General features: G+C 40.6%; 3 protein-coding genes across 6 annotated transcripts in view; 2 read left to right on the top strand and 1 right to left on the bottom strand.

Moving 5' to 3' along the window:
* Positions 1-53: 53 nt before the first annotated feature.
* Positions 54-796, bottom strand: SMIM27 (small integral membrane protein 27). Its single transcript, XM_082694566.1, has 2 exons — positions 610-796; positions 54-274 (listed from the first exon to the last, which is right to left on the bottom strand). The coding sequence occupies exons 1-2, from the start codon at positions 652-654 to the stop codon at positions 152-154; spliced, it is 168 nt and encodes a 55-aa protein (XP_082550692.1). The 5' UTR covers positions 655-796; the 3' UTR covers positions 54-151.
* On the top strand, positions 358-11,183 carry TOPORS (TOP1 binding arginine/serine rich protein, E3 ubiquitin ligase). 3 transcript variants are annotated; one of them, XM_082694545.1, is made up of 4 exons: positions 913-1,112; positions 1,646-1,767; positions 2,182-2,373; positions 7,615-11,183. In XM_082694545.1, the coding sequence occupies exons 2-4, from the start codon at positions 1,726-1,728 to the stop codon at positions 10,543-10,545; spliced, it is 3,165 nt and encodes a 1,054-aa protein (XP_082550671.1). In that variant the 5' UTR covers positions 913-1,112; positions 1,646-1,725; the 3' UTR covers positions 10,546-11,183. The 3 variants fall into 3 exon arrangements, with proteins under 3 accessions (XP_082550672.1, XP_082550671.1, XP_082550670.1); XM_082694546.1 differs by lacking the exons at positions 913-1,112; positions 1,646-1,767 and adding an exon at positions 358-655; XM_082694544.1 differs by having other exon boundaries at positions 913-1,767.
* The window catches only part of RIGI (RNA sensor RIG-I), a 57,276-nt gene continuing 45,031 nt past the window's right edge, over positions 2,235-14,479 (top strand). For both annotated transcript variants that reach the window (XM_082694552.1, XM_082694551.1), the window contains exon 1: positions 2,235-2,373. The gene's annotated coding sequence lies outside the window, so the exon portion shown is untranslated. The remainder of the gene's footprint in view (positions 2,374-14,479) is intronic.

The raw sequence follows: 14,479 nt of genomic DNA, 5'->3' as shown, positions 1-14,479 counted from the left end.
ACCTTGCAAAAATTAGATCAGTGGTTACTATAAAGGACTATGCAAAAAATAAATTTGGAAGTTTTGCATAATGAATTTTACTTTAAATCGAGACACATGCCAGACAAACATCAGGTAAAGAACTGTGTGCACAAAATTAAATCCAGAGGAATTACAAATTTTCATTCATCCCCGAGATTTTGTCTGGGTATTCCTTGCTGAGCTGTCGTCGTGCGGCTACTGTTGATGCATAGATGACATATCCCCAGGAGAGCAATACGATCGCGAGGAGCAACTAAAAAAATGCAAAAAGGGGAATACAAGCAAAAAAAAATTACTGTAAACGATACCCCCCCCCTTGCCCCAACAGGTTGCCATGTACGTTGCTAAGGTGGGAATTACAGTTAAAGACTCGAATAAAAGGGATTCTGGAGGCGAGTACACCCAGCCGCCCTTACGTAAGAAGCGGAAGAGCGTGTCGTCCAGGAAGAGGCGGAGTCGAGGTGAGAGAGTGAAAGCCTTAACACAGGAATGGATTTTGGAGTTTCTGGGCGCTGAAGAAATAGGGGGCCTTCCGCCTGCGGGCCTACGGAGTCGACCCCGTGGAGCCTCGCCAGACCAGGGACCTACCACTGAATAAATCCAGTCCAGGGTGCGGCGACTCACTGGCTTCATGGTAAGGAGGCGGTGGCTGCCCGCGGGAACGGAGGGAAACTGCAGGCCCTAGAGTAACCTCCGGGGCGGCGGCTGCCGAGCGGCGACGGCCATCTTTCAGCCGGGCACAAGCGCCCGCCCCTCGCCTCCGGGCGCGTTTCCCATCCGCGGGGCCGGCCTCTTCCGCCCGGAGCTGGGGTGGGCTCACGTGACATGGGGGCCTAGTTCGTGGTGGAGGGAGGGGATGAAATAAAGGAGAAAACACGTTAAAAATGGCCTTTTTTGCTACTTACTTGGGCGTGCATTGTCGTCCGGTCTTCTTTCATTTGGAGTGCAGTATTCATGAAAGATAATGGACCGTCGTGTGCAATTTAAAAATTTATTTGAAAAAAATCTTCATTTTAGATATTACACGGGCTTCTGACGCTGGAGGGATTAACGTTTCCTCCCGCACTTGTTTCCACATAATACAGAGAGAGGTTCGTATATTCATCGTTGACCTAAGAGGAACACCCACTTTTATATAACAGCGACGAATCGTTGCGGGGGGCCGTGTTAATTGAGCCATTCTTCCAAAAACAAAAGTCTTTGAGAACGCAGTGGCTTGTGCATATAAGTGGTACTTCTAAGACGAAGTAACGTAGCACGAATTACTTGGCATAATGTACCTGCCAATCAACAAGTGTGTTTTGAGCGTTTGTGATGTGCTTAGAACGGTAGCGCGTATCAGATACTAAGCCAGAGACAGGCATTTTGGACGCGGGCGGTTTATAGCGAGTTTAGCTCAAGAATGTTTGGGACGCTCACATCTGAGGCCTGTGGGTAGAATGGGGCCGTGGGCCACTTTAGGCTCAGACTTGGCTCTGTACATCTCGGATTTCACCTAAAGAAGTTTTTAATCCAGATTCAGGGGAATGGGGAAGGGGAAAAGTATTCTTTGAGAGAAAAATGTCCTCTGTCTTGGGAAGATTTTAAGGCCCTGTTCTCTTAGGTCATCCCTGTTTATCCCTAGACTGGAGTAGATTTCTTTATGAAGACTGCATAGGACACTGGTTGGGCTCTGGCTTTGGATTCCATCCGAATCCCCGTGTTATGATCCAGATGTGCAACTGGAGGCGGTCACTTCACCTTCAAGTAACTCAGTTTCTTTATACGCTAGAGATCATTTTAGTAGCTTCTCGCGGAGTTCGGTGAGGTTTAAATGAGACCAAGCTAGTTACCGTGTTTTCCGGGTAAGGTAGGAGCGAACATTAAGTATTGCGCCTGTACCCCCCAGAAACTAATGGTAACAAGAATGATGGTGATGGTAGTGATTTGTGCCCGGGAAGGTCCTGTCGTTCTCATTCCAGGAACCGAAGGGACGGGTGGGGGAAGGGCCCGTGCTTGGCCGAGCGCTCTAGGCCCCGCCCTCTGAGCCGGCGCCCTTCTACTGCGCAGGCGTTACGCACGCGGGTGTTGTGTTTTGACGCGCGGGGGGCTGCGGAGTGGGTCTCGCTTTCTGCTGCCGTCCCCCAAGCTGCCTTTGGTGATGAGCTCCTTACGTCACAGGGTTCGCAGCAGCCGCCGGGGTCTCCGCTGTCTCGCGAGGAGGGTGAAGCGCCCCCGCCTGCTCCCGCTCCTGAGGGCCGGCGGAGAAGTCGCCGGGTACGCCTTCGCGGATCCTGCCGTCACCGACCCAGCTTTCTGGGCCGCCGGGAGCTTGGCACGAGCGCCCCAGCCGGGACTGCGTCGGTATCCGAGGTGAGTGAGATCCCGAACAATGGGGCGCGGGGGTCGGAAGGGCTGGGCGAGCCGTAGCTCCCGGCCTGGAGCGAGGCCCAAAGACCTGGGAGCTGCGGTCTGGGCCTGCGGGGCCGTCCGGGCCTCGGCGGGGCGGGGCGGGGCTGGGCTCCCAGCGGGCGGGCTGGCGGCTCCCGTGGCGCACCTGTGGATTTGTGCGGGTGGGCGGGGGAGAGTTGAGTTTCCTAGAACCTTTCCCGTGGGGCGCGAGCGTAGCGGTGTACTGGAAAGAGCTTGGTCTCTTCGGGGTGGGGGGAACCCCAGAAAACAAAACGTTCGCGTCTCATTCGTGGCATCGCCTCTCTCAGAGGTGTGGCAGAGGTTAGTTGAGGGGTCATAATCTGCCTGCCAGTAAAACGGGAGTAACAGTGTTTTAGTTCGTTGTGATTATGTAATGCACGGGGGCCTTATCTGCGATCTTGGCCGATGGCCGTTCTCAACCCAGGGAAGCCACTATCACCGTGACTCTTCGAGTAGTCTGTGCTGTGTTACACATTGTGGACTAGGCTCGCTTGCCTGTGGTTTCTCCATCCATCCGGTTAGTGCAGCTTTCCTCGTGGGGTGCTGATTCCTAGACTGGCAGGGGGCAGTGCTGAGATGGAGCAAACAGTGTTTTAAGGGCAGGAGTGAACAGAATTTTTGGTAGGTAATTTTCAGTATTATTTAAGATAAATTAAGAGTTACCCAAGATTTAAGTTAATGGTGAAGGTTGGGTTTTGTTTTGTTTTTACTCAATGAAACTCAAAGCTGTAGTCAGCCAAAAACAATCAGGCTTAGCTGAAATGAGTGGCTTTAGTGCAGCATGGTTCCCAAGCAGTTCTTTTTATGGTTGAAATTGGAATCAACATTTATAGGATCTCGTTAATAGATCCTGTAAGATCCGTATGACCCTTTGGAACTGGTGATTAAATTGCAGTTGAGGGAGGTACGGTAATTTCAGAAAGGTTGTAAGAGTTAGAAGCCAGATATTTTTAATACTTGGGGCTTATTCTAGTTCATCTGCTTGTAAACGCTTTTTATTTTTAGCCCCTTGGATATTTTATATACAGTAATTATATTAAGAAAAAAAGATGATTTGTTATAGGCTATCATCTTTCTGGGTCTTTATAATCAGTTGTAAGTGATGAAAAGGACTAATGTTAACTTTATTTTCACATAACATAGGGAAACACTATTAAATTTTTACTGCATGGTAATCACTATGCTAAGGGTTTACATAGAATATATGCCTTCACACAACTACCTTTTCATGTGGGTACTAGTATTTAACCCATTTTAGAATTGAGAAAATTCAAGGTTTTGAGAAATTAAATAACTTCCTCCAGATCACATCATTAAGTGGTTTTGATTTTCAACCCTGGCTCTGCGTTAGAATTAATGTCATTCCCCTGTATATAATCAGCACAGTCTTTAAATGTCCCGTCTATAATGTCCAGCCTCTTGATTCTTTAGCCCCTCTCATCCATTTCCCTAGGTAAGTATGATTGTAAATTACCTAGAATTCCCCCAGAATGTGACAGGAAGGATTTTTACCTCTGTTACAGCCGGTAGATGTGAAAATTTGGGGAAGGTTTGACTTAATCATTGTATCCTAAAGATGGTAAACTTTAGAATTTGGGAGATGGTTAAGGATATGGGATCAGAAGAATTGATTTCATCTTTATGTCTATGGGGAAATTACCTTGAAGTCCCAATTCCTAGAGTGTTAGAGAAACCTTTATTGCAGGCTTCTAGAACCTGAGCACTAAATTCGCCATCAGGTCCACCTTTACTACCCAAACCCAGAATTTATAAACCTGCAGATTTTAATCCGACTCTTAGCCATTGCTATTTTATGCCTTGATTTGTATTTTTAAAAGAGTTTTGTTGAGATATAATTTATATTCCATCCATAAAATTCACCTGTTTAAAGTATATAATCCAGCGGGTTCTGGTATATTTAAAGAGTTGTGCAACTGTAATTGAACATTTTTATCATTCCGGAAATAAACTTTGTAATCCCTCTCCGTCCTCCAGCAACCACCAGTGTATTTCCATCTATAGATTTGCCTGTTCTGGACATTTCATATGAATGGCATCATACATGTCTTTCATGACTTTTTTTTTTAATTTAACAGAGATCACAAGTAGGCAGAGAAAGAGGAGGAAGCAGGCTCCCTGCTGAGCAGAAAGTGATGCGGGGTTTGATCTCAGGACCCTGGGATTATGACCTGAGCCAAAGGCAGAGGCTTTAACCCACTGAGCCACCCCGGCACCCCTGATTTTCTTTGTCTTCATTTAGCCTAATGAAAAGTTTCATCCTTATTGTAACATGTATCAGTGTTTCATCCTTTTTATTTCCCATTTTCATTCCATTGAATCCACATTTTATTTATCTTTCCATCAGCTGATAGGATTGTTTCTGCTTTTGAACTATTAGGACAAATGCAGCTATGAACATTCCCAGGCAAGTTTTTGTGTGGACATGTTTTAATTTCTTTTGGAAATTAAATTAAGGTGTTGAGTCCTTGAGTCATATGGTAATTCTGCTTCATTTGTATCTCAGCAAATATTTGAAGAAATTTTTTTTAAAGTAATGTCTGTACGCAGTATGGGGCTTGAACTCATGACCCTGAAATCAAGAGTCACATACTCTACTGACTGAGCCAGCCAGATGCTCCATTAGCAAATGTTTTAATTTTAGCATTAGTGATGCTTTTGAAGGAGTATATCTCTTTCTTTGATTATGTATGTCCATTGCCATTGTTTGATGTTTCTGATGAATGGTGTTCTTTATAGCTACAGATATTGCTGTGAGAAATACAATACAAATCTAGTTTATTCTTTTTATTTGTTATGGACATTACTGATCATTCTTTAGCTTTATGCTGTGCTGCCAAAGTGGTTGACAGACTTATAAAACTAGGAAAGGGAAGACTAATATTCTTTTTTTTTCTTTTATTAAGATTTTGTTTATTTGAGAGAGGGAGAGAGAGTACATGCATGAGCAGGGGGAGAGGGAGAGGGACTCTGAGGTGAGGCTAAATCCCAAGAGCCTGGGATTATGACCTGAGCCGAAGACAGATGCTTAACTGATTTAGCCACTCAAGTGCCCATAAGATTGCTTTTTTTTTTTTCTTTCTTTCTTTTTTTTTTTTTTTAAATTCTGCTTAGGTGAGATTTTATCTGAACTTCAAGTTTACTACCTACTAATTTCCTTTAATAAAGTGCATTCAGTTTTTATGTGAACTGCAAGTGTTCAGTAAGCACTAAAATTCTAATTTCCAAGATACAAATTAAGATACAATTATTAACTTATATTCATTAGTTTTTTTTTTTTTTTTTTAAGTATTACATAGAGGTGCAAACTGAAATCTAGATCTCATCAGATGGCTCCAGTTTATAGAGTTAGTTTTAGGGGAAACTTGGTCTTCAATCCAGGTTCTCTGATAACCTATTCAGTTCCTTCTCCACTCTTCATTCCTTCCCCTAATATTCTGTGATCCTAAAAATTTTTATTTTTAGGCTTTTTTTTTCCTTCAGAGGAAGAGTAAAAGTGTTAGAAGTAGGGGCAAATGCTGAGAAATTTATGTAATATTAAGGTTTAAGTATATTAACAATTAATATTAGTATTATATATAGTTCGGTATATTAGCAAGAAGTTTATCATTATATGGTGTTCAAGAATAATAGTGATTTCTGTATTTCTAGTCTAGAAAATGGAAAACTAGAAGTACTTGGATCCCTGAAAGCATTCGTTCAGCATTAATTGAGTTTTGATTAAGTTATATCTCTGGGAAAGTTAAGAGGCCCTAGATGAGCTCTTAAATTTAATATGAAAACCATGATGAAATAGTTACATTTTACAGTCATGAATTTTTGTTGTGGATTTTGTTTTTGTTAAGAGTTCGGTATGGCCATAGTTTAGAAAGTTAAAAATCTGTTGTTTGACTCACCTGGTAGCAGTTGACCATTGATGAAACTTCCTGTGATAGAGAAGATGGGAAAAGATGAATAATAGGCCCAGAAAACATAAAGGAAGAAGCAAGTATTTAATATATACTCAATGATTAGTATAGAATGCAGCTAAAAAGTGATTTTACAAGGTAAGAAGGCCAAAAATGTGTTGCACACCAAATTTCAGCTCTGGCAAATTGATTTTGAAAGTTATGGGTCAACATAAACTGATAAATTTAAAGCAAACAAAACTAATTGTTAACATTTTAGTGATCCATGTGGGAAAAAATGAGGGAAGGGCACTGGAAGCATGATTTCAAGAAACTTTGTGGCTGACTTTGGATTAAAAGGCTAAGCTAAGCAAGGTTTTTTAGGGATGCTGTAAGGAATCAGGAACGGAATGTGGTAGTATAACAGTAGTATAGTAATAGCAGCAACTAACATGTTCACAGTAGTTGCTGGAAGTCAGGAACTATCTTTTAATGCTTTTACAGTTATTATTTCATTTAATCTTCACTAAAAGATATTTTTTGTGTGTGTGAAAGAATCTTCCATTAAAAACTACAGAATTAGTTTAAACAGGTGAACTTTTTGGTATGCAAATTATCTCACTGCAGTTATTTTTAAAGGTGCGTATATAATGCTTTCCACAAATAAGTAGTGATAGTGTATATTGTTCAGGGCATATGTATAAAAGATCTAAAACCATACATAGAAATAACACCCACTGAGGACTGGGGTGTTGTGGGTTTTTGTTTTCTAGAGAGGAATAGGAGAAAGGAAGATAAGGGGCATTTTAAAAAGTGGGGAATAGCCATGAGAAAATGTTAAGTTGTTAAATCTTAGTGGTGGATACTTGGGTACTTGGTAGATTTTCTATCCTCAGTTATTTTCAGTTAAATATTTCTCAGTTTAATCCTCTTTCAAAAGAACAGAATGATAGAGAATAGTTGAGAACTTACTATATACCAGGCCCCTTTTTTTATCTTCATAAACCCTGTGGTGCAGGTTCTATTATTGCTGATCTCCGTAGTCATACTGCTGGTGTAGAACCAGGATTCAAAGCCATGAAGTATCTGACTTTAGGGTTTGTATTTTAAGTACTATATTACTATGCTATCCTGTTCCTTAATATTACAAGGATAATGAGCTGCTCAACTGTTTCACCAAAGTATGTTTCACAGTCATTATTTGCTTTTTTTTTTTTCAGATTTAGTCTTGTCTTTTTTTAATCCGGTTACTGATGTATTTTTTTCCCTTTTACAGATAATGGCATCAGCTGCTAAGGAATTTAAAATGGACAACTTTTCACCTAAAGCTGGTACTAGCAAATTGCAACAGACAGTACCAGCTGATGCATCTCCTGATTCTAAGTGTCCTATATGTTTGGATAGGTTTGATAATGTGTCTTACTTAGATCGCTGTTTACATAAGTTCTGTTTTCGCTGTGTACAGGAGTGGTCAAAAAACAAAGCTGAATGTCCACTGTGTAAACAGCCCTTTGATTCTATTTTCCATTCTGTGAGGGCAGAAGATGACTTCAAGGAGTATGTCCTAAGGCCTTCATATAATGGTTCTTTTGCAACCCCTGATGTTCCAAGATTTCGCTATCGTACAACTATGACAAGGGATCGGAGTGCTTCTGTTTATTCACCTAATAATACCATGAATAGAAGAACAACAACTCCACCAGATAGTGGAGTACTATTTGAAGGGTTAGGCATTTCAACAAGACCTAGAAATGGTGAAGTTCCTCAACTTATGAGACAGATTGCAATTAGGAGGCCAAATGCAGATGAAAGATCTTTGCGGAAAATTCAGGAACAGGATATTATTAATTTTAGACGAACTCTCTACCGTGCTGGTGCCCGTGTTAGAAATATTGAAGATGGTGGTCGCTGCAGGGATATTTCTGCTGAATTTTTCCGTAGAAATCCAGCTTGCCTTCACAGATTAGTTCCCTGGTTAAAACGTGAACTTACGGTTCTTTTTGGAGCTCATGGATCTTTAGTGAATATTGTCCAGCACATCATCATGAGTAATGTCACTCGCTATGACTTGGAGAGTCGGGAATTTGTGTCTGACTTAAGACCGTTCCTGCTTAATCGGACTGAGCATTTTATACATGAATTTATCAGTTTTGCTCGATCTCCTTTTAACATGGCAGCTTTTGACCAGCATGCTAATTATGATTGCCCTGCTCCTTCATATGAAGAAGGTAGCCATTCTGATTCTTCAGTCATAACAATATCTCCTGATGAAGCTGAGACTCAGGAGTTGGATATCAATGTAACCACTGTTAGTCAGGCACCGTGGGATGATGAAACTCCAGGACCATCTTACTCAAGCTCAGAGCAGGTGCATGCTGCCATGTCTTCCCTTTTAAATACTTCTGATAGTTCAGATGAAGAACTTGTAACAGGAAGAGCCACATCTCAGATACAAGGAGTACAAACTAATGAAGACCTAAATAATGACAGTGATTCTTCTTCAGATAATTGTGTCATTGTTGGGTTTGTTAAACCACTAGCTGAGAGGACCCCAGAACTTGTCGAACTATCCTCTGATTCTGAGGAGTTAGGGTCTTACGAAAAAATGGAGACTGTGAAGACACAAGAACAGTCTTACAGTTCTGGTGATAGTGATGTTAGTAGATGTTCATCTCCACGCTCTGTCCTTGGAAAGGATGAGCAAATAAATAAAGATCATTGTGGTTCTGGTAAAAGAATCAAGTCAAAGAAGGAAGAGAAACACTCTACATCCTTGTCGTCTCCCAGAGACCTGAGCTCATCTGTCAGAGGAGACAGAGTATATTCCCCATATAACCGTAGACACAGGAGGAGGGGAAGATCAAGAAGTTCAGATTCACGTTCCCAGAGCAGAAGTGGGCATGACCAGAAAAATCGCAGAAAGCATCATGGGAAGAAAAGGATGAAAAGCAAAAGATCCAGAAGCAGGGAGAGTAGCAGACCTAGAGGTAGAAGAGACAAAAAGAGATCAAGAACTAGAGATAGCAGTTGGTCACGAAGAAGCCAAACTCTCTCTCTCAGTAGTGAGAGCACAAGCAGATCAAGATCTCGTAGCAGTGATCATGGTAAAAGAAGATCACGAAGCAGAAATAGAGATCGTTATTATTTAAGAAATAATTATGGAAGTAGATACAAGTGGGAGTATACTTACTATAGTAGAAACAAGGACAGGGATGGCTATGAATCATCTTACAGAAGGAGGACTCTGTCCAGAGCTCATTATTCCAGACAATCTTCAAGTCCAGAATTTAGAATTCAGTCCTTTTCTGAAAGGACAAATGCTAGGAAAAAAAATAATCACAGTGAAAGGAAGTATTACTACTATGAAAGGCATAGATCAAGGAGCCTATCCAGTAATAGATCAAAGACTGCATCTACAGGGCCTGACTGGGTAAGAAATGAAAAGCCTGGAGGGAAACGAAAATACAAGACACGGCATTTGGAGGGTACTAATGAAGTGGCTCAACCTTCTCGTGAATTTGCTTCTAAAGTAAAGGAAAGTCATTACCAAAAATCCTCATCAAAATTTGATGGCAGCCACAAAAATGAGAGTGACAGCTTTTCAGACAGCCGGTCATCAGACAGAGAGACAAAACATAAGAGGAAAAAAAGGAGGACCCGGAGCCTAAGTGTAGAGATAGTTTATGAAGGGAAAGCTACTGATTCAACTAGACATCATAAAAAGAAAAAGAAGAAGCACAAGAAGAAGCATAAGAAACATCACGGGGACAATCCTTCACGTTCGCCCGTTGTAATTACCATTGACAGTGATAGTGATAAGGATTCTGAGGTAAAGGAGGATACAGAATGTGACAATGGTGGTCCTCAGGACTGTCTACAAAATGAGTTTCTGCCTCCTCCCTTGGAACCATTTGAAGCTAAAGATGTAGTTACAATAGAAGATGAATTTGGCATCCTGGACAAGGAATGTAATATTACCATGCTTAATAGCAACTTGAATAATGCCAACAAAACTGTGGATAATATTCCACACCAGCCAGCTTCAGTTGAACAAACTCTTGATGTACGAGAAGAGAGTACTTTTGCCTCTGATTTGGAGAGTCAGCCCAGTAACGTGTCTATTCAAACTGAGCCATCAAGGCAGTTGCCATCTCCACGGACATCATTAATGTCAGTGTCACTTGGTAGAGACCATGATATGTCTTAAAACTCTGCCAAAGCATCTCATTGAGAATTCTGATGGTATTAAAAAACAAAAAAAGGAACAGTGTCATCTACTGCAGTCTATTTAAAGATGACTTTTGGTGAAAACTCTTTTCCCCCTTAAAAATATTTTAAGTAATTTTTTTTTGTGTGTGTGTGTGTGAAAAATTTGTAAAAATCATTATTTGTTCAAAAAGTATGTATGTCCCACCCTCAGAGATATGCACTTTTAAGTGAGGAAAATGATATTGCTAGCGGTTTATTTAAAACTTGGGGTCCTTTTTAAATAAAAAAAAATATAAATTTTAGAAGTTATTTCATAAAGCCATATGGTATTGACCTATTTTTAAAGTAGTCAATGAGTATTTTTGAATTTTTTTTTTTTTCTTTGAGAGTTATTCTGGAAATGTGTTATAAGCTAGGAGAATCCCTTTGGACAGTCTTTATTTTTCTTCTTAAAAATTTGTATGATTCAAAACCATTTCTTCAGGTTAAATTGAGGCATTTTAATCTGCACAGTTTATCTTGACATCTGCCAAAAGCAAAATTTAAATATTTCCTTTATATACTTGTTCATCTGGACTGCCAGTGAAAGAAATGTGTATTCAACAAAATAAAAAATAAAATAGTAATACTTTAAAACATGAATCCAGAAATTTTCCTATGCAGTATTACCTTTAAAAAAAAAAAACTGTTTTAGAGGAGCTAAAATCTTTAAAATAGTTAAGAATATACTTGTCGTAAATACTAAATTTTAGGTGATCTGCGTTTAACTGCACAGCTTTAATTATTTTAGTTCTTTAATCTGATTATAAGGTATATCTGTTTTCAACAAAATGCAGCTATGTAGCTTTTAACTTACTAAAAACAGCTTGCCAGACATCTTTTACATTGGTAATTCTTGTACACAAAGTGGTTACGTTTATGTTTTATTCTGTTTTAGAGATGACAAAGTGCTCTCCATCTAACCTAAAGTAAAATTGCCAGGGAAGAACAGAACTTGGATTAAGTCTAATTCAGCCTTCAGATTGCCTTGCTACCATATTCATTCATTGTTAAACAGAAGTTGGGATGCCTGCAGTGTGACAGGATCTAGACTATGTTTTTAGGATTTCAGTGATAGAACAAAGCATATCTGCTCCTTGCCTCGTGGGACATATGTAAACATTATAAACCATAAGTTATCTGAAGAGAAAGTATAATTTCATATAAGCATTCAGTGGGGACCTAAACTCATGTGGATGTGATGGCTGAATTGAGATTCAGAAAACAAGTAGATGTTAGCTAGGAGTGGAGGTGCTCTTAGCAAAGGAAGAAATGTCCAAAGATCCAAAAGCAGAAGGGTAGCCTAGCATATTCAAGAACTAAAAGAAGGCAGGTTGAGGCGCCTGGGTGGCTCATTGGGTTAAGCCTCTGCCTTCAGCTCAGGTAATGATCTCAGGGTTCTGGGATAGAGCCCTGCATTGGGCTCTCTGCTCAGCAGGGAGCCTGCTTCTCCCTCTCTCTCTGCCTTTCTCTCTGCCTACTTGTGATCACTGTCTGTCAAATAAATAAATAAAATCTTAAAAGAAAAAAAAAATAAAAGAAGGCAAAGTTAAAGGATAAAGTGCGTGGGACCAAGCTTTGTAGATCATGTTTGTATTTGTCCTAATGGCAGTAGGAAATTGTTTTAAAGTGACCATCTAAATTGATGTTGGCAATTTTTAGTAAGCTCAGACACTGAGAAATTATGGGAAGGCTAAAGGGTAGTTGATCAAGGAATATACTTTGAAATTATGACATGATTTATAGTTTTTTCTTAAGTTTTAAAAACAGTGCTATTTTCTGATTTTACATGATACTTCTAGTAAAACATTTTAGTGAAAACCTATCTTAATGTTTTCTGTCGAACACATGAAACTTATCTTAATACAGGGACCATCACATCATCCTCTTTACGGTGTTCAGGCCAAAAATTTCCCAGTCTTCAATTTTCCTCCTTCAGCCCTCTCATTCAATCCCCAGATCCTGATCACTAAATATTTCTAGTGTGTAAGTACCATCCAATCCAGGCAGCCATGATCTCTCACCTGTGCTCTGATAATGGGTCTCCCTGCATCCACACCTCTCCATTTTGCTCTACACCTACCCATTTGCCTCCAGCCATTCTCGATGTAGCATGCAAAAGAGACATATTTTTAAAAAAATTTTTTTTTTCATTCCCCTATTTAAAATTCTTTGGCAACTTCCTGTTATTCTTAGGGTACTAAATAAAAGCAAACAAAAATCCAGCATAGGGGCGCCTGGGTGGCTCAGTGGCTTAAAGCCTCTCCCTTTGGCTCAGAGAGCCCCACATTGGGCTCTCTGTTGGGGACCCTGCTTCCCCCTCTCTCTGCCTGCCACTGTATGTACCTACTTGTGATCTCTGTCTGTCAAATAAAATAAGAAAAAAAGAAATAGCATAATATGGTTTACATACCTCTGCCTACTCAGGTTCTAGCTCCTGTTACAGCTTTTCTCTCACCTCACTTGTGCTCTGGCCGTCCTAACCTGCTTTGGGTCTGTGGAGGTGCTGCTACCTGCTACTCCAGAGCCTTCATATGTGGATTTTTCTTCGGCTGGGAACTGAATTCCGTTCTAGCTAAAGGAGGCTTCTGGTAAAGTGTGCCCTCTTCCGTTATTTCCCCCCAATTACTTGCTCTCTTAATAACCCTGGACTCTTCTGTAGTAATTGATTACTAAGTGTTCTCTCATAAGTCTGCAAGTTCTTTGGCAATTGTATGTATGTGTACTGGTAAATCCCTTCTGTTCTCTTTCACATAGGAAGTGCTTAAAGCACATAATGGATGGATGACCAGGTGGTAGGGCTTTTAAAAATTGGCTAAGACCTGCTTCTACTTTCAGAGGGCTTCCATGTCTGTCAACTTTTAGCCTAACACTATTTTCTTTTAACCTGTTTGTCTGAATTCAGTGTCCAGTATCTTACCTTGGGTTTTCAGTGTTTTTTGTGACTTCTGTGACTTTTTTGTTTAAAGGAAAAACAGCCGGGGCACATGGGTGGCTCAGTGGGTTAAATCCTCTGCCTTCGGCTCAGGTCATGATCCCAGGGTCCTGGGATCGAGCCCCGCATCGGGCTCTCTGCTAAGCGGGAAGCCTGCTTCCTCCCCTCTCTCTCTGCCTACTTGTGATTTCTGTCTGTCAAATAAATAAATAAAATCTTTTAAAAAAAAAGAAAAAAAGTTTAAAAAAAATAAAAAATAAAAAAAATAAAGGAAAAGCAGCCAACCATTTGCACTTGCACTTCATCAATCCTCAGATTCATGATGGGAAAAGTTTTTCTTTCACTTTCCATTCGCAGGAAGTTCTTTGGGAACCAATCCCAAGGTCTCCCCCACCCATTTAATGTGTAATAATGATGGACTATGTGTACAAAGGGGCAATAGCTTATTCAGGGTAAGCTGATGGCCCATTCTTACTGGGAGTTCTTCCATCGTGGGGAATAACTGCAGTCCTCTGCTGATGAGTATGGACACCCTGAGCCAGTCAGCACATCCCTGGACTCAGAAAATTTTTCAGAAGGTTCTTCAGGATACCAGAAACCATGTATAACCTGGTTTGGGTTGTTGCCAGCCCTGGTGTTCCCACCGTGAGGGGCAGGGGGTGGGAAGTAAAGGAGAAGAGTTCCTCTTCACAAACCAGATTTCATCAGAAATCTGAGGATGGGTCTATTTCTAACATTAAGCTCATTAAGGCTACAACTGAAATATTAACTGATTAAATTTCTATAATGTGCTATCACTGAGACCAGAACTTAGTATCCCCATACTTGCAATGGATAAATTCCAAGATCTCCCAGTGAATGCCTGCAACTAGATAGTATCCAGCCCTGCATGTAGTATTTTCTGTATGTATGTAACTATGATAAAGTTCATAAATTATGCACAATAAGAGATTAACAA

Source organism: Mustela nivalis, assembly GCF_964662115.1.
Source record: "Mustela nivalis genome assembly, chromosome: 13".
NCBI lineage: Eukaryota > Metazoa > Chordata > Mammalia > Carnivora > Mustelidae > Mustela > Mustela nivalis.
Note: the sequence above shows the minus strand (reverse complement) of the source record. Positions and strands in the feature narration are given on the sequence as shown.

What these genes read in the sequence shown, in the direction of transcription:
- SMIM27 (XM_082694566.1), bottom strand. Translation starts at nt 654, where the DNA reads ATGAAGCCAGTGAGTCGCCGCACCCTGGACTGGATTTATTCAGTG. An exon ending in TGGACTGGATTTATTCAGTG is followed by an intron (nt 275 to 609) that starts GTAGGTCCCTGG and finishes GCATTTTTTTAG; the next exon opens with TTGCTCCTCGCGATCGTATT.
- TOPORS (XM_082694545.1), top strand. Translation starts at nt 1,726, where the DNA reads ATGATCCAGATGTGCAACTGGAGGCGGTCACTTCACCTTCAA. An exon ending in GGCGGTCACTTCACCTTCAA is followed by an intron (nt 1,768 to 2,181) that starts GTAACTCAGTTT and finishes CTTACGTCACAG; the next exon opens with GGTTCGCAGCAGCCGCCGGG. An exon ending in GGACTGCGTCGGTATCCGAG is followed by an intron (nt 2,374 to 7,614) that starts GTGAGTGAGATC and finishes TCCCTTTTACAG; the next exon opens with ATAATGGCATCAGCTGCTAA.